General features: G+C 42.1%; 1 protein-coding gene across 1 annotated transcript in view; it reads left to right on the top strand.

The window, feature by feature from the left end:
• The first annotated feature begins 1,095 nt into the window (after positions 1 to 1,095).
• The window catches only part of LOC309557970 (aldehyde oxidase 1-like), a 159,072-nt gene continuing 139,616 nt past the window's right edge, over positions 1,096 to 20,551 (top strand). The window contains exons 1-3 of the mRNA XM_082260859.1: positions 1,096 to 1,233; positions 3,107 to 3,164; positions 8,033 to 8,129. Of these exons, the coding sequence (XP_082116985.1) occupies positions 1,180 to 1,233; positions 3,107 to 3,164; positions 8,033 to 8,129 (209 nt within the window). The 5' untranslated portion in view covers positions 1,096 to 1,179. The remainder of the gene's footprint in view (positions 1,234 to 3,106; positions 3,165 to 8,032; positions 8,130 to 20,551) is intronic.

The following is a 20,551-nucleotide window of genomic DNA, read 5'->3' on the forward strand; positions in this document are numbered from 1 at the left end:
TTACTGTAGTAATGTCACTGGTACCCCCAAAAGTGTCAAAAATGTCAGTCAACGGTCCGATCTGTCTGCCGCAATGTCACACTCCTGCAAAAAAAAAAAACGCATATCGCCGCCATTACTCGTTAAAAAAAAAAAACAACAAAAATGACAAAAATCTTTCCCGTAGTTAGTAAACGCAATAACTTTTGCGCAAACCAATCAAAATATGCTTATTGTGATTTTTTTTTTTACCAATCATAGGTAGCAGAAAACAAATTGGCCAAAAATTTTAAAAAAATTTGATTTTTACAATTTTTTTGGGGAATTGTGAAAAAAATGTGAAAAATATTGTTATTTTTGCAAAATTGTCGCTCTTTTTTTGATTATAGCGCATGATCAAAAAATCACACAGGTGATCAAATACCACTAAAAGAAAGCTCTGTTTGTGGGGAAAAAAAGGACGTCAAATTCGTTTAGGTACAGCGTTGAACGACTGCGCAATTGTCCGTTAAATTCATGCAGTGCCGAATCGCAAAATACCCCCTGTTTAGAAAGGGGGTAAAATCTTCCGGGGGGTTAAGTGGTTAAAGGACATGTGACTCAATTACCAAAGCGCACCAAAAACGCATCGCAGGTGTGTTTTTGCCATGCTATCCATTGCTGTCAATGGGAAGGTGCGTTTTTGGTGCATTGTTTTTAGCTCACCAAACATCCTCCAAAAATGCTGCAAGCAGGATTTTTTTCACCGCAACAGAAGTACACCACCCCTTTGTGAACACATTCCTTGATTTTAAAGGGAAGCATTTTTCTGCAGCTTTTCAGCGCTTTTTTTTTTTTTTTAATGCAAAAGCGCTTGAAAACCTCCTCTGTGAAAGCAGCCTACAGGACTACTCCATTAATTAACAAATAGCTTAATAAGTCACCTGTTGTCTGTGAAGATTATTAATCACCTAAACCAGCAAGATTCTGCTCTGAACTCCCGCAGGCTTTTCTATTGCTTTTGGTAAGTCATGTCAAATTACAACACAATTTAGAAGTAAATATATATTTGACAGGTCTTGAAACGTGATAACCAGTTTGGTGAGTTTACAGACTTACAAAATAGTTCTGCCTCTGGTTTCTTTGGGTTAGTAGAAGAAAGCTTGCTGAGGCTTGGAATTCATTCTACAACTAATCTTTGCAAAGCTGGATAGAATACTGATGGCTCCCCCACAGGCTTCAGATGATCTGATTTTCTATGTGAATGGAAAAAAGGTCAGTAATTGAAATCAACACTTTAATAGTAATGGACACTAATTAAGGCAGAAATGACATCCTGATAATGTGCACAAAATATGTTTTATTACAGGTTTGTTTATAAAAAAAAAAAACTTGGAAAGAAAATGAAATTTCAAGATTTTTGTATAAATATCAGACTACAGCTATATCCTAGTTTAACTGTATAAAAATCAAATCAATGAAAGGTGTGTGTGTGTGTGTGTGTGTGTAGGTTTGTTGTATGTGTTTTTTTTTTTTTTTTTTTTTTTTTTTTCTTGCCATGGTCCACAAGCTTTTTAGTTCCCCTTTTTCTGAAGGCGTTCCTAAAATATAAAGAGCTGCAGATATAGGAGCTATTATCTAAAATAGTTTTTTGTGCATAAAGTTCTTTGCAATTTTTTTCTCCAACTTGACTATTGTCTCCAGATCTATTTTGCTGTAAATTGCTCTCCTTCTGGGGTTAGCTGCATATGAATAAAACATTGCGATAAATACTAATAGGTGATACAAGTGTAATTGGTCTAGAAATTAAATGCAACCATGTTACTAACCAGTAGTGATTTTACTAGCTTGACTAAGTTCTAGAAAATCTCCTTTGTACTATAATGCATTTTTTAATGGCTTCTTAAATTTGTGGTACCCTTCATTTCGTAATGCAAAAAAGGATAGCACTGTGTGTTTTATGGGGCGACTTGGTTGCGCTGTCAAATTGAAAGGGATTTTGTTGGATGCAGCACATTTAAAAATGCATGGTTCTTTAAATGGAGAATACTGGTTGGTTTGGTTTCCCCCCTTTTTTTTTTTTTTTTTTTTTTTAAGGTGTGTGTGTGTGTGTGTGTGTGTGTTTATATGTATAGCCAAAGCGTCTAATCTTTCCCTCTCTATCCAAAACTTAAAAAAAAAAAAAAAAGTTTGCTCTCACCTACGTTAATTGGGCTGTTTATGTCCAGACTAAAGCCTCGTACACACGCACCGATTGTTGGCCGTAAATTTTCGGCCAACGTCCAATCTGCCGATTGTAGGCTTGTTAGTATGATGCTTCCAACAACCGACTGCGACTTTTCGGCCGAACAAAATCTGGTGTGCATGCTATAAAATTTTTGTTGGCCGTCAACAGAACGGCCGATTGTTCGTCAGTCAGTACAGATTTCGGCAGACAAAAATCTGATGAGCAAGACTAGGCATGCTCAAAGAAGAAAAAACACACGGAAAGTAAACCATCACGTGACATCACTTCTGAAGTTGGTTGTTGGCCGAATTTCAACCAACACAACAACACTGGACAAAAGTCAGCCGATCGGTCGGCCAACAATCGGTGCATGTGTACGAGGCTTAAAGGTCAGATGGTGCTTTTTTTTTTTTTTTTTTTTCACCTTTCTCCCTGAAAACTCTAGATGCAATTGGGGGTTTAAGAAATCCTGTAATATTTCCAATAATGGTGGTGACATGCAAATTTTAAGTCAGTTATTTGCTATTTTTTTATGATCTATTTGTTATTGGGACTTTTGGTTTATTGATCCTTTAGTGCATAGCAGCTTTCTATTATTATTATTACATACAGTTGCGCTGAATTTTTTTATTTTTATGATTACAACTATTTATTTGTGTAACTAGTATAATTGTGCATGTCTGTGTGGTGTGTGTGTGTTTGTTTTTTTTTTTTTTTTTTGTGAGAGGTGAAGGTTAAATGCTGATTTAAGGGAAATAAAGGTCTTGCAGTGGTAAAATATTACATTAAAATTATCAATGCAGTATTTAGGTATATGAATTGAACATTTTAGTGAAAAAGCTAACACTTTAATATCTAATAAAGTGGCCCCTAAATTTGATGCATTATAGAAATGTCCTCTTTTAATTCTTTCTTGCCTAGATAGTGGAAAAAAATGCTGATCCGGAGGTCTTGCTGCTTCCCTACCTGAGAAAGCATTGTATCCTTTTCTGAAAAGGTAATAGAATTTATTGGTGTAATATGGAAAAAAATGCATCTAATTTCTAAACCGTAATCAGATTGTACACACATCACAAACTTGCATATTTTTTTTTTTTTAATATATAAAAATTCTGTTTGACTGTCACGCTGACCCTCTGACTTTAATATTTGTGGTGCATAACAGGAGTTGGATGCATCCTTGTTAACCACTTAAGCCCCAGAGGATTTGGCTGCTCAAAGACCAGAGCCTATTTTGCGATTCGGGCACTGCGTGACTTTAATGGACAATTGCGTGGTCGTGCGACGCTGCACCCAAATGGAATTTACGTCCTTTTTTTCCCCACAAACAGAGCTTTCTTTTGGTGCTATTTGATCACCTGTGCGATTTTACTTTTTGCGCTATAAACAAAAAAAGAGCGACAATTTTGAAAAAATAACAATATTTTTCACATTTTTTTTAATATGAAATTCCCAAACAAATGTAAAAATTTAAATTGTTTAATATTTTAGGCCAACTTGTTTTCTGCTACATATCTTTGGTAAAAAAAAAATCACAATAAGCGTATTTTGATTGGTTTGCGCAAAAGTTATTGTGTTTACTAACTAAGGGAAAGATTTATGTTGTTTTTTTTTTTTGCGGGACTGCGACATTGCTGCGGACAGATCAGACCCTTGACTGACATTTTTGACACTTTTGGGGGTACCAGTAACATTACTACAGTAATCAGTGCTATACATATGCACTGTTACTGTAAAAATGACACTGGCAGGGAAGGGGTTAACTTTATTAGAGATGCAGGGGTTAAGTGTGTCCCTAGGGTCGTGCTTCTAACTGTCAAGGGGTGTGGCTTTTGATGTAACCACAGAGACATACGATCCTACATAGCAGGATCGTATGATCTCTGCTGTTACGCCAGGGAGAATGACAGGCGGCTTTGTTTACATTAGCCGCTTGCCTTTCTCCCTCTCCACCGGGAGATAGCGAGTGACTGGCGGACATCGGAGCCGCCGGTCACACGTGCAGGGATGGCGGGGAACGAGCGGGGGCGGGAGCGCGCCTCCGGCGGAGCACGCTCGCCCCCTACAGGCTCCTGGGCTAGCGACGTAGTACTACGTCACTTTGCCCGGGAGGGGCTGACCGCCCCAGTAAATGTATGTAACGGACTGTTACAGCAGTCAAGGGGTTAAAATCCGTTTAGGCGATATGCCCCTTTCTGAGAGACAGGCACAGCTACTTGCAGGACACCAAACTCCCGAACTGCATACAAAATAGCACTCCGACCTGGAACCTCACGAATAGCTGCTAGCAGACGAACAGGAAAAGCATACATCAGCTTACACTCCTAGCAATCAGTCTCCAACAGCATACAGTGAATCCCCCCCAAGAACGAGACAAGGCTCCGTGTGAGGTTCAAGCAGTGGTCTGACTTAGAACTGTTTATTAAATCCACACAAACCCATTATATACACAACAGGTAATGTGAGTCTCATTGCATTAGCATATGCAGATAGATTTGTAAACAGGCACAAAATAACACTAAACTAATTATCTAGCCACCTGTCCAGAACAATGCAAGGTCATTAGCATGTAAGAATGGAACAGGAATACTTAGCACACCTGACAATAGGTGAATGCAAAGCCACCTCAGACCAAAAGCAACATTTTCATAACTTCTAAAATATGCATCACATTCAAATAAAACTTAAATTTTCAGAATCAGCATACTTCAAATGCAAACATAACCAAAAATCATAGAAATCCCTCCAGGGGTTAAAAAGTTAGATGGAAGTCCTTTTCTGACCAACCGCAGGCACGTTTTCATGCCCAAATACAGTCTTAAAGGGGTAAAAGCCCCTAGGTCCATAGTCATATTGCAGAGGTCCATAGTCATATTGCAGGAGGCAAGCAACCAGGCTTCTCCAACGCCCAGTGGCGAGATTGGTCTCGTCACAATGTACTTGCGGCAGTCGGCAAGTGGTTAATGGTCTGTGACTCAAGCATTAAAGCCAGGGATGACCCCTAAGGGCGTTTTCACCTTAGCACTTTTGGTGCGCACCCGGGTTCGATTGACGTCGAAATTTGGTTCTTTTTGATGATGTGAACACTGTCTTTGAACTAGGGAAACGTACCCGAGTCCACTAAAAAAGGGTGGTCTGGGGTACAGTTCATGTGAACTCCAGTACGTTTCGCTGCTGATGAGAACGCAATAGTACCACCAAAGCAAGCAATTCTATCCATTTTGGCACCTTCTCGTTTACAGCGGTTGCCAAGCAACATGACTACTCGCCAGCTGAAGCTTGATGACACAAGTGTACTGCGGTTCAGATACAAAAATCAAATGTGAACACAGTCCATCGGGGGCAGGGGGAGGGGGGGAGCAATCGAACTCGGGTTCGGACCAGGCAATCGCACCAAGTGTGGAAAACAGACTCTCTTAAATTGGTACTAAACCCAAAAGCAAAAATGTATTTTTTTTTTTTGGAGGGGGCAAAGGGGGGGGGGGAGTAAAGATTTAAATCTATATTTTTGAAAGCTTTCTTACTTGACATATTTATACACCTGCCTAAGGCCCTTTTCACACAAGCGATCCAATCAGATCCGCCTGTCAGTTTTTTAGGCGGATCTGATCGGATCCTCCATGCATCCCTATGGGGCAGCGGATGTCAGCAGAGACATGTCCACTGCCATCCGTATCCGATCCTGTCCGTGAAATCCAGACGGATGGAAACCCTATTTTCCATCCGTCCAGGGGATCGGATGAGAGAGGACAGGCGGTCCGCTCTCTCTGATTCCCCCATAGAGATGCATGGGGCTCTAACACCGCTGTCACCTTCCTGCCCAGCGGGGATCTGTGTTTACGATCCCCTGCTGACTAGCACGGATCCGCCTACGGGGGCGGACCTTGTAAAAGAGCCCTAAAACTTTTGTTGACCTGGACCAGTGACACACATTGATAATAAAGCCTGGCCTGTTATTATTGGGAGTGTGGCTGGGATTCTGGACAGTGGTGAAGACTGACTCTGCTAAACCTGTAAAAATAAGTTGAGCTTTACAGCTCCAGTCTTGGTACTTTCCTAGCTTGATCAATATACAAATTACTGTGTGGTGCTTTTTTGGAGAAAAGTTGGCAGCCATACACAAGCGCACTCCCACTAAATGAGCTTATGTGTGTCACAACAAAGTACAGATTATATTCACTGTTCTATAGTGTGAAAAAGGATTATATGACTCAGACTGTGTACTTTAAAAATCGGTTCTCAGCATACAGAAGTGTCCTGCTCCTAAATGGTTTATTTGCTACCTGTGCTGGGAAGTCAGTCAAGAAAATGTCTGGGTTATTGGTAGTATGTGGATACTATGTGGATTCATATTAATTTTTTTTCATTTTTTCTATCATTTTTGGCTTTGGCATACCTCAATCGCTGATCTAGTATATACAGTAGGTTTTAATGCACCACCTGCTGTATATAAGAGGACTTTACCTCATTCTTCACTCCAGCCACTTTAGCCATCTGAATTTGTGTGTGTGTGTATGTGTATGTGTGTGTGTATATGTATGTGTGTGTGTGTGTGTGTGTATATATATATATATATATATATATATATATATATATATATATATATATATATATATATATATATATATATATATATATATATATATATATATATATATATATATATATATTAGTAAAACCTTGGATTGAGAGTAACTTGGTTTGAGAGCGCTTTGCAAGACAAGCAAATTTTTTTTATAAATTTTGATTTGATATACAAGTAGCGTCACGTCACAACTGAGTATAAAAGAGAAGAGAGGCGCCTCTAAGTGTAGCAATATGGTCACATTTAATGAAGGAACAACATTTAGCAACTCACATGGTTGATGATTAAAACAGGCACATCTAAGTATGCAAGTATCCAGGGTAAAGCTGTTCACATACTGTTCTCTGCACTGTCCTTGATGTCATCCCTTCCACACTGCGCTCCACGAGCGATTCAAGCCTTGCTTTCAGATCGCTCTACCGCAGGGTAGTCTTCCCGGTCTTGACTGCAGACTGACAGTGGTAAGAGCCGGCGGTGCAGAGGATGATCTATGTGGACACCTTTACCCCTGATGCCTGGATACTTGGATGTGCCTGTTTTAATCATCAACCATGTGAGTTGCTAAATATTGAATCTTCATTAAATGTAACCATATTGCTGCACTTAGAGGCGCCTCTCTTCTCTTTTATACTCTGTAGCTCCTGCTGGATTTTGCTTCTAATCCCCCCGTGGAGGCGCCATTTGTGGATGGACATTTTATGGTTACACAGCCTATCACATTGACTTATGAATAAATGGTTGTGGAACGAATCATCTGAGTTTTCATTATTTCTTATGGGGAAATTTGCTTTGATATAAGAGTGCTTTGGATTACAAGCATGTTTCCGGAACGAATTATGCTCGCAATCCAAGGTTTTACTGTATATGTGTGTGTGTACTCCTTGGAAGAAGTAAACAGAAAAGAAGAAGAAGAAGAAGAAACAAAAATGGCAACCACCCCAATTTTATAACTGGCCTTTACAGCAAGGTGCACATGAGATGTTTATGCACAGCAAATGAAATATAATGTATTGTACAATGTATTTCCCTTTCATGTGTACCTTTTTCTCTAAAGGCTAGATATAAATGATTGCAATTTTTGTTCATTGACCAATGCATCTGACCTGCAGTTGACCCAAGATGCATCCAACTGCTTCAAGTTGCTTTTACATTCTCCCTTGGACTTGTTTGGGGAGAGAATCAGTTCTGACATAATTTGCCTGGTAAAATGTATAGGAAAAAAATTAATTATACTGTAATATTGGCCTTAACTGACTCTACAGTGCGCCTAACTGGCACGAAGTATGGCTGTGGTGGAGGTGGCTGTGGAGCCTGCACAGTTATGGTGTCAACTATGCATCCAATTTCCAAGAAAATCCTGTATCCTTTCTAACATCTAAATCCTAATAATTCTATATATTAGAAGTAAGTACTGTTTTCTGTTTTAAGAACATTCTCCAGTTTTTATGGCTGTCATGATCTCCGATCTAGATTTACAAAATGTTTTTACGTAGGAGTTGGGTGGCTACATTTAAAGTAATTTATGTCACCAATGCTTGGGTGAAAATGCAGGCAAAGCAGCTGTATATCAATCCCTGGAAGTGGAATACACAATCTCACTCCAAACTATACAGCAGTCACCGGCTAAATCAATACCAATAGGTATAAGGCAAATGAATACACCTATAAATTTCAGAGAATCAAATTTTTTTTTTTTTTTTAATATGTGGAAACTCAAACTTTTACATGCAATATAATCTCTTTATATATACAAAAAGCCAAAAAAGGGCTATAGTGTTGTGCAACAAGTTCTTCAAAAGTTTCAGAAATCTTCAAACAAAGTACTCCAGTGATCCACCATCTTTGCAAGACCAGAGAACTCTGCAAGTGTATATGACCAGTCACTACAGGTAAGCCACAAATGGCATATTGTCTTTTTAAAAGATCCACAGCGGCTCCAATATTCCTCCATGCTTCCTATCACTAGGGGGGGGTCACTCCTCTGTGCACTTATCCACCCCCCCCCCCAAACAAGATACACGCAGGAGTCCAATTCTTATATGTGATGGCTGCATTTGCTTTTTTAGGCATTTTTTTTTCTTCTATCTTCATCTGATGATCCAGCCAGTATGTCTGTTTGGTCTTTCAAAAGGACAAGATCTCCTTCAGCAAATCCCTAATGAAGTCACATGTGAGGCAACATGTCAGAACGGAAGAGAGTGACGTCACTTTCTGTGCAGACCGGAAGTCTGCACTTTTTGTGTTTTTGAAGATTCCTTCTACTTTTTGAAGAACTTGTTGCACAGCACTATAGCAATTTGTTGGTGTATTGTATATATGAGACTATTATATTGCATAGACACTTTATTGAATTACCACATACATGTTAAAATAAAAAAAAAAAAAAAAAATATATATATATATATATATATATATATATATATATATATATATATATATATATATATATATATATATATATATATATTTATATTTATTTTCTTTTACCAGTTTGCCATTAGAGAAATCTTGGTATGGATTTAGCAGGTTAGCGCTGTATAGTTTAGAGTGAGATGATTGTAAATTTCAAGTTCTATTTTTGGTTTCATTACATTATACTTCCCCCAGTCGTCTTCCAGGCCAGCCCTTTAGAGATGGAACTCCTCCCTCCAGTCAGGAAACATAATGCCACTTTTCTGTTTTAAAGGCGGTTCCTGGCCTGTTATTGTGTTTCCTCCATCCGGAGGGAACATGTTGCATGATGGACAGCTGGAGGCTTCTTCTCCCAAGCGCTTCTCCTGGGGAGGGGGGATGGGGGGGCCGGCCGGATGAATTGCAGTTTCTGAGCTGCGGGGGGAAGAGGTGCCTTAACAAGTCAGTTTGGTGGAGGAGGTCGGGTGTGTGGCCACAGTTTTCCCTCCTTAGCAGCAGGCCGGAGGTGATCCGCTTCTCCTCCCTCTGAGCCCAGGCCAGGACAAGAGGCAGTGGATGGGGCATGCATCTCCTTGGCGTGCGTCACTTCTGGGGTGGGATGTCCTCCTTGCCATGCATCGAGGAGAAGTGGTGCAACCCTAAAAGGTGCAGGAAGATAAGAATGGCCAGCTGGTACTATATGTGGACACTGCTGCAGGGGACAGCATGAGTACCACACAAGCCCGAGGATGCAGGGGGACGAGGAGGATTTGCCATCCACAAAAGCTCTGGGGGAAGAATGTACCAGCTGGACACGGGTAGGCACCAGGGGATGACCTTTAGTGTCTAGTGGTGGGACAGAGCATCTGGGTGGTGGTGGTATCTAGCGGTCTGGGGCACCGCAGGAGTTTTATTGGTGTGTCACGGGGTGAGCATTTCCATGCAGTGGAGAGGTTATTCACCGCCATGGCTCCTGTGTTTTTCTTTTGTGGGCTAAGCCACTTGAAAATCCCAAGCACATTTCCAAAAAGCATTGTGCCAAGCGTGGGAGAAAGTTGCCTTTGGATTACACAGTCTCTTTGCAAAGCTTGTGTTGCTCAGTTACTAAGGAAAGCAGCAGATACCCTTTACGCTAACTTTTTTTTTTTTTTTGGGCCTGTAGAGGAAGACATTACCTCTACTTTTAAGGAATTTAAGAAACCATAAAACTCCAGCTGCTCCGATCAGTCATCCCTTCTCTATACTAAAAATGGGGTTGCGCTATACAAATACAAACATTTTGAAATATCTTATACAGTATATCAATGAGAAATTGTGCAATGAAGACAATAAAATGGTATTAATGAGAAAGAAGAAATAGTCCTACACCAGTGATTTGACACCAGTGCACAAATATTCAACGTAGTAGTGTCCAAACCAAATGTTGCCGATGGATCCTCTACGTGGTATTAACACCTTCCACCTCCCAGAAAATTTGTAATGATTTTACACTATGGTGAGTTTTCTATTCTATTTTTGGGGATTGTCACTCCATGAGACAACTCTGAAGTTGGACCATTTGCTTTTTTTTTTTTTTTTTTTCTTCATTGCACAATTTCTCATTGATATACTGTAAATTGATTTTTTTCAAAATGTTTTATTTGTATAGTACAATTCCATTTCTAGTATTGTTTGCCTCACATTTGAGTTGCTGCTTTCTAACATTTTTGTAGCGCAGTTTTTTTTTTTTTGTTTTTTTGTTTTTTGATCCCTCTTCTATAGCTTCGCCAAACTCGATCACATCAGGATCCGACGACACTGTTGGGGACAAGGCCTTAAGCCCTGCAACTAGTGATGCTGGCACAGCCAGCTCGGATTCAGAGCAGGAAATAAGGGGCACCAAACTTAATTTATCCTTATGAGACTTTGGAAATTTGAGAAAGATAAGGGTCCTCCTTCCAAACATGACATAATGTATCAGGGCCTGCAGCAAAATAATTCTAAAGTATTCCCAGTCCACCAAGGGATGTCTGATGTGGTAAGGAAAGAATAGGCGGACCCTGAGAAAAAGCCGTTTTTTTTTGCAGCCGGTCACAAAAGGAGGTTTCAATTTGATGACCCCCAAGCAGTGTGGGACGAAAATCCAAAACTGAATGCTCCCCTTTCAAAAGTTCTCAAGAGGTGGGTGCTAGCCTTTGAGGATATGGGTCACTTAAAGGACTGCATGGACAAGTGGGGGATATAATCCTGGAAGCATGGAAGACTAGTGCGGCCAGCTTGAAACCTGCTTCAGCCACAACCTGCATAGCAAGAAACCTTGATTTCTGGCTATCCCAGCTACAGGATCACGTCAAGAACAGGGAGGGAGATTCTCAGGTCCTGCTCAGATAAGATTTTTTCATGGGCAAAAGGATCTATCTCAAGAAGCAAGGAAGGATCAGCCCAAAAAACACTGGACAGGTCATAAGGGGAACTGAAGAGCAACGTTCTCTTTGGCTCTTTTGGCCAAACCCTAAAATCATGATTTCAGAACGCCAGTGGGAGGAAGATTGACTACCTTCCTACCTTTTTAAAGGAGTTATAAAGTCAGATAAAGTAATGCTATGCATTAAGATAAAAAACCTTCTGAGTGCAGCAGCCACCCCAGCACCCCTTAATACTCACCTGAACCCCTTCTCTCTCCAGTGATGTCCACGAGTCCCTCTGCTGTCCGGGACTCTCTCTCCTGGTTGGCTGACACCCAGCCGCAGCTGCTCTGTGTATAACATGTATGTTATTTAGAGAAAAAAAAAAAAAGGCTTTAATCACTTTACTTGCAAAAGATGACAGCCAATGAGTATGTTTTTAACATGATCACTAAGGGTTACGCTTTGGAATTCAACACTGTCCCCGCCAGATAGGTTTCTCTTGACAAAGCTTTCAAGGAACCCCCAAAAAGGCTCCATCCCTTCCCCTTATCTTTGGAGAAATAGTAGACTGGGGGGTCCTTTATTCCAGCCCAAGAAGGGGAAAGGGGCAAAGATTTTTTTTCTCATGTGTTTATCGTTAAGAAACTGTCTGAAGTTTTGCCTAATTCTCTAAATTTGAAATTCCTTGAACCAAGCGATTTGTTACAAAAGATTCTGTATGTAGTCAATTTTTTCAGTAAAGAACATTTTTTAATCGAAAATGTTCATAGCAACCATGGAACTCAGGGATGCCCATCTCCACATCCCCATTTAGGAAAACTCCCAAAGATACTTAAGGTTGGCAGAGGAGGTAGACAAAAAGCAACATCCCTTCCAGAGCAGGGCTCTCCCTTTCGGCCTCTCCTTATTACCAAGGTATTATCAGAAGCCCTGGCACCTCTGATGATGAAGGATATGACAGTAGTTTCTTATCTAGATCACCTCCTGTTCGTAGGCCCAGTGGAAGAGCCCCAAAGAGGGCTTGGTTCTCTCAGCTACTCTTCCTTTCAGCAGACCAGCCCTGGCCGCTTTACTGTCAGGGAAGACATTGTGCGGCAGGGACCCATATCCAGTCTCAGGCGGGAAAGATACAACTGGATGAACTTGCAACTGAAGAGGAAATATTGCGGTTGAAAGGGCTTCTCAGAGTAGCGGCTACGCTTTTAAGGGCCAGGAACCCAAACACTGGAGCCATTTACAAAAAAGTAATGAATATTTGGTGCATGGAAAATAGACTAAATACGAACACACTGACCATCTTGAAATTTTAACAGCACGGGTTATAAAGGTATCACGCTCAGTACCCTAAAGGTACAGATATCAGCTCCATAGGTACAGTCCGGTCCATAAATATTGGGACATCTACACAATTCTAAACTTTTTTTGGCTCTATACACCAGCACAATGGATTTGAAATGAAACAAACAAGATGTGCTTTAACTGCAGACTTTCAGCTTTAATCTGAGGGTATTAACATCCAAATCAGGTGAAAGGAGTAGATATTACAACAGGTTGTATATGGGTCTCCCACTTTTTAAGGGACCAAAAGTAATGCGACAATTGGCTGCTCAGCTGTTCCATGGCCAGCTGTGTGTTATTCCCTCATTATCCCATTTACAAGGAGCAGATAAAAGGTCCAGAGTTCATTTCAAATGTGCTATTTGCATTTGGAATCTGTTGCTGTCAACTCTCAATATGAGATCCAAAGAGCTGTCACTATCAGTGAAGCAAGCCATCATTAGGCTGAAAAAACAAAACAAACCCATCAGAGATGGCAAAAACATTAGGTTTGGCCAAATCAACTGTTTGGAACATCCTTAAAAAAGAAGGCACCGGTGAGCTCAGCAACACCAAAAGACCCGGAAGACCACGGAAAACAACTGTGGTGGATGACCAAAGAATTCTTTCCCTGGAGAAGAAAACACCCTTCACAACAGTTGGACAGATCAAGAACACTCTCCAGGAGGTAGGTGTATGTGTGTCAAAGTCAACAATCATGAGAAGACTTCACCAGAGTGAATACAGAGGGTTCACCACAAGATGTAAACCATTGGTAAGCCTTAAAAAATAGGACGGCCAGATTAGAGTTTACCAAACAACATCTAAAAAAGCCTTCACAGTTCTGGAACAACATCCTATGGACAGATGAGACCAAGATCAACTTGTACCAGAGTGATGGGAAGAGAAGAATATAGAGAAGGTAAGGAACTGCTCATGGTCCAAAGCATACCACCTCATCAGTGAAGCATGGTGGTGGTAGTGTCATGGCGTGGGCATGTATGGCTGCCAATGGAACTGGTTCTCTTGTATTTATTGATGATGTAACTGCTGACAAAAGCAGCAGGATGAATTCTGAAGTGTTTCAGGCAATATCTGCTCATATTCAGCCAAATGTTTCCGAACTCATTGGATGGCGCTTCACAGTGCAGATGGACAATGACCCGAGAAGCATAGTGTGAAAACAACCAAGAGTTTTTTTTAAGGGAAAGAAGTGGAATGTTATGCAATGGCCAAGTCAATCACCTGACCTGAATCCGATTGAGCATGCATTTCACTTGCTGAAGACAAAACTGAAGGGAAAATGCCCCAAGAACAAGCAGGACCTGAAGACAGTTGCAGTAGAGGCCTGGCAGAGCATCACCAGGGATGAAACCCAGTGTCTGGTGATGTCTTTGCGTTCCAGACTTCAGGCTGTAATTGACTGCAAAGGATTTGCAACCAAGTACTAAAAAGTGACAGTTTGAGTTCTGATTGTTAATCTGTCCCATTACTTTTGGTCCCTCAAAAAGTGGGAGGCACATATACAACTGTTGTAATTCCTACACCGTTAGCCTGATTTGGATGTAAATACCCTTAAATTAAAGCTGAAAGTCTGCAGTTAAAGCATATCTTGTTTGTTTCATTTCAAATCCTTTGTGGTGGTGTATAGAGCCAAAAAGATTAGAATTGTGTCGATGTCCCAATATTTATGGACCTGACTGTATATCTTGAACGGACTTTGCAAGAAGACCCTCTGATCTCCAGGTTCCGCGGGGCTGTGGCTAAGAACAAACCACTTAGATCTTTCAAGTGTCCTACGTGGGATCGATCAGTGGTGCTCAGGGGTATCATCGAGTCCCAGGTTGAGCAAGGATGTTATTGTTAAAAATGTCCTTCCTGGTGGCTATTACTATGGCACACAGTATGGAAGAATGACTTGCTCTTTCAGTCAGTCTTTTCTGAAAATTTGTGATGACCGAGAAATTCTACAAACAGATCAGGGATTTATAGTGCCTTCGGATTTCCACAAATCTCAGGATATAATGTTGCTCTCCTTCTGCAGCTCATCTTCCAATAATGAGCAAGATCTAAGCCTCCTAGATGTCAGGAGGTGTTTAAGGTACCTGGAGGTTACAAGTTTGTTCAGTTCATGAGAAGCTCTGTTCTTTATGTGGGAAAACCGGCATCCAAGAACACTCTAGCTAGCTGGATTAAATAAACCATTCTGAATTGCTAATGAATTATGTAGCTTTCTTCTTGGCAACTTCTTAGGGTACACTCTCTCTACATGGGCTTCAGCATCTACATGGGCAGAAAAGGCGTGAGCAAATTTGCAAAGCGGTAACCTGGTCCAAGTTTTCAAAAAAAAAAAAAAAAAAATGTAAAGTACCTGCAGTTCCCATTCTGGTCCTATCCAGACATGCAAATGAGGGCTCGAAAATGAGTCAGTAGTGATTGGTCAGATAGCTTGACCAGGAAATGCAAATGAGGACTTGAAAATGAGTCAGTAGGGATTGGTCAGATAGCTTTGACCAATGCAAGGAGACAGAAGCCCCAGGGGGCAACCAATGTACATAATAGTCAGACACAGAACAATGGTTCCCTAACGAGCCCTCAATACACATTACTCTGTGTCAATACCTCCCTTAGCAGACAACAGGTGCGGTCATTAGCACACCTGACAATAGTTGAATGGGGAGCCACCTTAGACAGTCCGAGTGGACTTCCTGCTCAGAAACCTCATGGCAAAGGGAACAATTGACCTTGCTGACAAAAATGAAGCAATTCAACCCCTCACCCATCTGTCCTTAAATTCCAGTGATGGTGAACACCATCACAGTTATCATCTGGACTTGATATCCAGCCAGGACCAGGCTTTTGAGAGGAAAGTCTTCCAAACAGTTGTGTCTGGTGAGTAGTTGGTTATCCTCTCAAGGGCTGGCCTGGAAAGACGACTGGGGGAAAACCAGAGGTAGACTTACCAATAACTCTGTTTCCAGTAGTCTTCCAGGATAGCAAGTTCCCACCCTAAAGTATAATCTGTTGTGGGGTGGTGTTTTGTACGTTGTTCAGAACCTTTTGGTTCTTGTTGATGACTGGCCAGGGCCCTCAGGAACCGCCTTTTTAAAACCTGAAAGGTGGCAATGTGTTTCCTGATGGGAGGGAGGAGCTCCATCTCTCAATGGCTGTCTTGGAAGACTACTGGAAACAGAGTTGCCAGTAATGCCTCTTACACACGTACCGATCGTCGGCCGAACGATCGGCCATCTTTTGTCCAGGGCTGTCGTGTCTGTTGAAAACTGCAAAAGACTGCACACGAATTTTGTCAGCCGACTGCAGAAGTGATGTCATGTGATGGTTAACTTTCCTTGTCTTTTTTCTTTTCTTAGCATGCCCAGTCTTGCAAATCTGCTGTCTGTCGGCCGAAATCTGTACTGACTGGCGAACAATCGGCCGTTCTGGTGTTGGCCAACAAAAATTTTAATGCTTGCACGACAGATTCTGTTCGGCCGAAAATGCGCTGTCGGAAGCATCATACTAACAAGCCTACAATCGGCCGATCGGTCGTCGGCCGAATATTTACGGCCGACAATCGGTACTTGTGTACGGGGCATAAGTCTAACTCTGTTTTTCTGCTCTAAAAGGACATAAAAACCAAAGAACAAGAATGTGTGATGTAAAACAATTTCCTAGTCCGTAGATGTGATGTCTGCATTTGTGTGTGTGTGTGTGTGTGTGTGTGTGTGTGTTTGGTTTTTTTTTTTTTTTTTTTTTTTTTTTCAGGGTAAGAACATTTTCAGCAAGTAGAGTAAGTAAATATATTTTCGATCTTGCCAAACATAGTTCACATGCAGCAACAAGGATGCGATCTTCTGAAATTACCATTTATCCTATTCCCCCCCCCCCCCCCCCCATGTAATGAAGATGAAGAAATGAAGGACATGGTTCTTGGTTTTTATATCGGAAGTACACCCTGGATGGGCACTATTGTTTCATCAGTAAATCCAGCGGAGGAGAGGGTGTATCCACCCAAGGACAGAAATTGTTAGGCTTACCAAGTTAAAATACAGGAGGAAAAAAAAATACTAATGCAGACCCAATATCTAAGGACTTGTAAGCTGCAGTATATAACCACATTTCATAGAAGCCCATTAACACTGTTTTTTCTTCTTACAGTTTTCAATACAGCAATGGCAAGGGGGTGAGTAGTGGCAAAAGAAAGGAAGGGGTGGGAAAGAGCAGAGTAATAAATACATTAATTGGATAATCCTACTGGGTCATCCAGGGTAGCCTGGCATCATATTTCCAAGGACAATTCTTGTTAATATATGTCTGCTTATAGACAGGTAAAGTAGCCTTAATTATGGACTTGCAGGATGACAAAGCAGGTGGAGTAGAGGAGTACAACCATTTTTAAAGGATCTGGAAGGCTTTCCTTAACACTGTTTGTACATGTCTGTTATTTGTCGGCAGGGGCGTAACTACAGGGGTTGCAGGGGTTGCAATTGCAACCGGGCCCCATGCTCCAGGGGGCCCATGCGGCTCCCCTGTACACCTGGATAGGAGGGGCAGTGGAGGTAGCATGTAGAGAAATCACTGTCCTTCTTTTTCCTCCTGTAGCTGCAGGAGGAAAATGGAGCAGATTGGTTCCTCTTTATTCTGCCCCCGCCGCTCTTCCTAACCAGTTCCTTTGTGTTCTGCTGTCTCTGGGCCCCTGTGTGCTCCTCTGGTCCCCCCCCCCCACCCACTGTGCTCCCTCCCCTCTCCTGTCGGCTGCTGCCAGGAATGTGTCAAAATAGGGAACCAGAAAGGGGTCGGTAAATATAGACTTTACCAGCTCCTTCCTTTTCTGAATGGACAGAGTCATAGTCAGTGATATTGTAAAAAAAAAAATAAAAATGATAAAAAATAATACAATTAAAATACCAAAAATAAAAACTACTGACACCAGTGGGTGAACTTCCAGGATTGCAAAGGTCACAATTGTGACCGGGCCCTGGCATTCCCCCACCGTGGGGAGGCCCCAAGATGGCAGGAAGGGGACCCACTGCAGAACTTGTGAAAGGGTCCCGCTGCAGGACTGCAATAAAGGGCCCCGCAACGAGAGTAAAGGGCCCCAGGATCAGTGGAAAGAGTCCCAGGCTTGAAGAGAAGGGCTCTGGCCAGGGGTCCAGGGGGGCCTTCATGGTTTCTTGCAACGGGGCCCTGAAAGTTCTAGTTACGCCTCTGTTGTCGTGTATTTCCTCTGTCTTTCTCTGTAGCATTTTCTCACTTCAGTGGGCCTGTGGACAAAATCATAGGTTGGGCCCCTTTATCAGGAAAAGGGAAATGCAGCATGTGCAGCGCAGCAAGGGGTAGTAGTTTACTTTTTGTGTTTGAATATTGGATGTGGCTTATTTGGGAATGCACAGCATACAGAATGATTAGGTGCAGAAAGGGGGAGTGTACAGAATGAGTTGATGAAGAACGGGGAACATATCACACAGTGTACAGAATGTGGAGGTGTTGCATAGGGAATGTACAGAACCGATTACAGAGGAGGAGTAAAACAAAAGCACATGCACTGTGATATAAAGGAACCCTATAAGTAAAGTATAGTAGTCCTGAGCCTGCATACAGAACCCTTTGGGGAGTAACTGCTAAACCAAAGTCTGTAGCAATTGTTGCATTTAAAAGTGTACCGCTGTCAATAAAGTTGTTTTGATTCAAATAAAAAAGTGTACCGCTGTGGGCAGTGGTTGTTTATGAACAATTCCATTCAAAATGAATATTTGATTACCATATAGAGCATACTTAAAAAGCCCTAACTGGACCCCACCAACCTGAACAACCTAAGACCTGTCTCCTTGCTCCCATTTACCTCTAAACCTTTAGACCGCTTAGTCTACAACCATCTGAGCTCTACTGAAAATAGCCTTCTTAAACCCCTTACATTCTGGCTTTTGCTCACAGCACTCCAGACACTGCCCCACTAAAACTCATATAATAATGAGTTTTAGTAACCTAATTTACTAACTGCTAAAACCGAATGTCACTAATCCATACTCTTACTACTAGACCTTTCTTCAGCCTTGGATACTGTTGACCACCCTCTCCTCCCCAACAAACTTCATTCCCTTGGCCTCCAAGATTCTGCTTTCCTGGTTCTCCTTCTATCTGAGTGCTCCTTCAGTGTTGCCTACAACTGCCTAGTCCCCCCCGCTTCCGTTTCGGCAGGGGTCCCTGATTGGATTTGTTCTTGGCCCCCTTCTCTCCATCTACACCTCCTCTCTTGGTCACTTGATAACCTGCCATGGCATCCAATACCATCTCTGCGCCAATTACACCCAAATCTATCTCTCTACTCCCAGGGCTGGTGTAAGTATTTTTTGCACCCTAGGTGAAACCTAATTTTCCCACCCCCTTTGCCCTGCCCATGTATACAGTGGAGGTGGCGGGGGGTGGAGATTTTTGAAGACCCCTCTCCACCTTTTTCTTCAGCCGCAGGCCCGCACCTGCGTCTCCAGACCAGGCCTGAAGACAAATAATGGCGGCACCAGCTCGCTTTCTCACGTCAACCGTGATCCATAACCCCCCCTCAATACAGCACACTTATGGCTCCAATAACCCCCCCCCCCCAATCCAGCACACCTGTGGCAGTGGAATTATCCTTTTTCATCTTCTTTCCTAGTGTAAAACAGGTCAGGCAGCAATGCACACAGAGTGCGAACCTGGAGAATTAAAGCCCGCCCACATGTGACTGCCTTGCATAGGCACTCCTTGGCATCTATGCAAAAGCTGAGGAATGGCCAGGAATCATACACCGCCCCACACCCTAGATGTACTGGGGGAGGTCCGAGGCTGCTATGCCATACTGCAAGCCTGTTGCGGGAGAGGCGGGATGGGGGACACAGGCTTTACAGTGTGTCAAGAGAGGGAGGTTCCGGGCTACACACTATGTTGCCTGTATGCATGGGAATGTGTGTGGCCATGCTCACAGCTCAGCAGTACCCAGTAGAAGCAGGATGCCTAGCACAAAGTGATGCACTCTCCAGGCCAGCGCCTATCTTGCCTATAGGTAGCGCCAGCCCTTTCTATTCCTCACCTATTCCTCACTTCTTCAGTCTCCTCTTGCATTGCTGACACATCAACATGGATGTCAAACCACTTCCTCAAACTAAAGCTTTCTAAAAACTGAGCATGTAATATTCCCTCCACCCATGCTCTCCTCCCTGGCTTTCCCAGAAAGATAAATATTACAACTATCCATACCTCCCCTCATGCCAGGGTACTAGGTGTAATGTAGACTCTGACCTGTTCTTTCAGCCCTAAATCCAATCAGCAAAAGCTTGTATACTTCACCTCCATAACCTCTCAAAACTTCTCTCCTTTTTAAATAATGAAACCACCAAGCTACTCATTCACTCCCTTATCTCTCGTCTTTCCTCCCTCCCTCCCCTCCTTTCCTCTATCCTCCCTTCAGTCTATTATGAATGCCGCTGCCAGACTTATCTACCTTACCAACTGCACCATGTCTGCTACCTCTCTCAGCCAATCCCTTCACTGGCTTCTGATTGGCCAGTGAATTACATTCAAAATGCTAACCTATAAAGCCATTCATAACTCTGCCCTAAGCCAAATCACCAATTTTAAAATATCAAAATATCACCCAAACCGTTCTCTCTACTCCTATGTTTCCCTCTCCCATCCTTCTAAAACTGTCTA

Source organism: Pelophylax lessonae (assembly GCF_965119305.1).
Source record: "Pelophylax lessonae genome assembly, chromosome: 6".
Classification (NCBI taxonomy): Eukaryota; Metazoa; Chordata; class Amphibia; order Anura; family Ranidae; genus Pelophylax; species Pelophylax lessonae.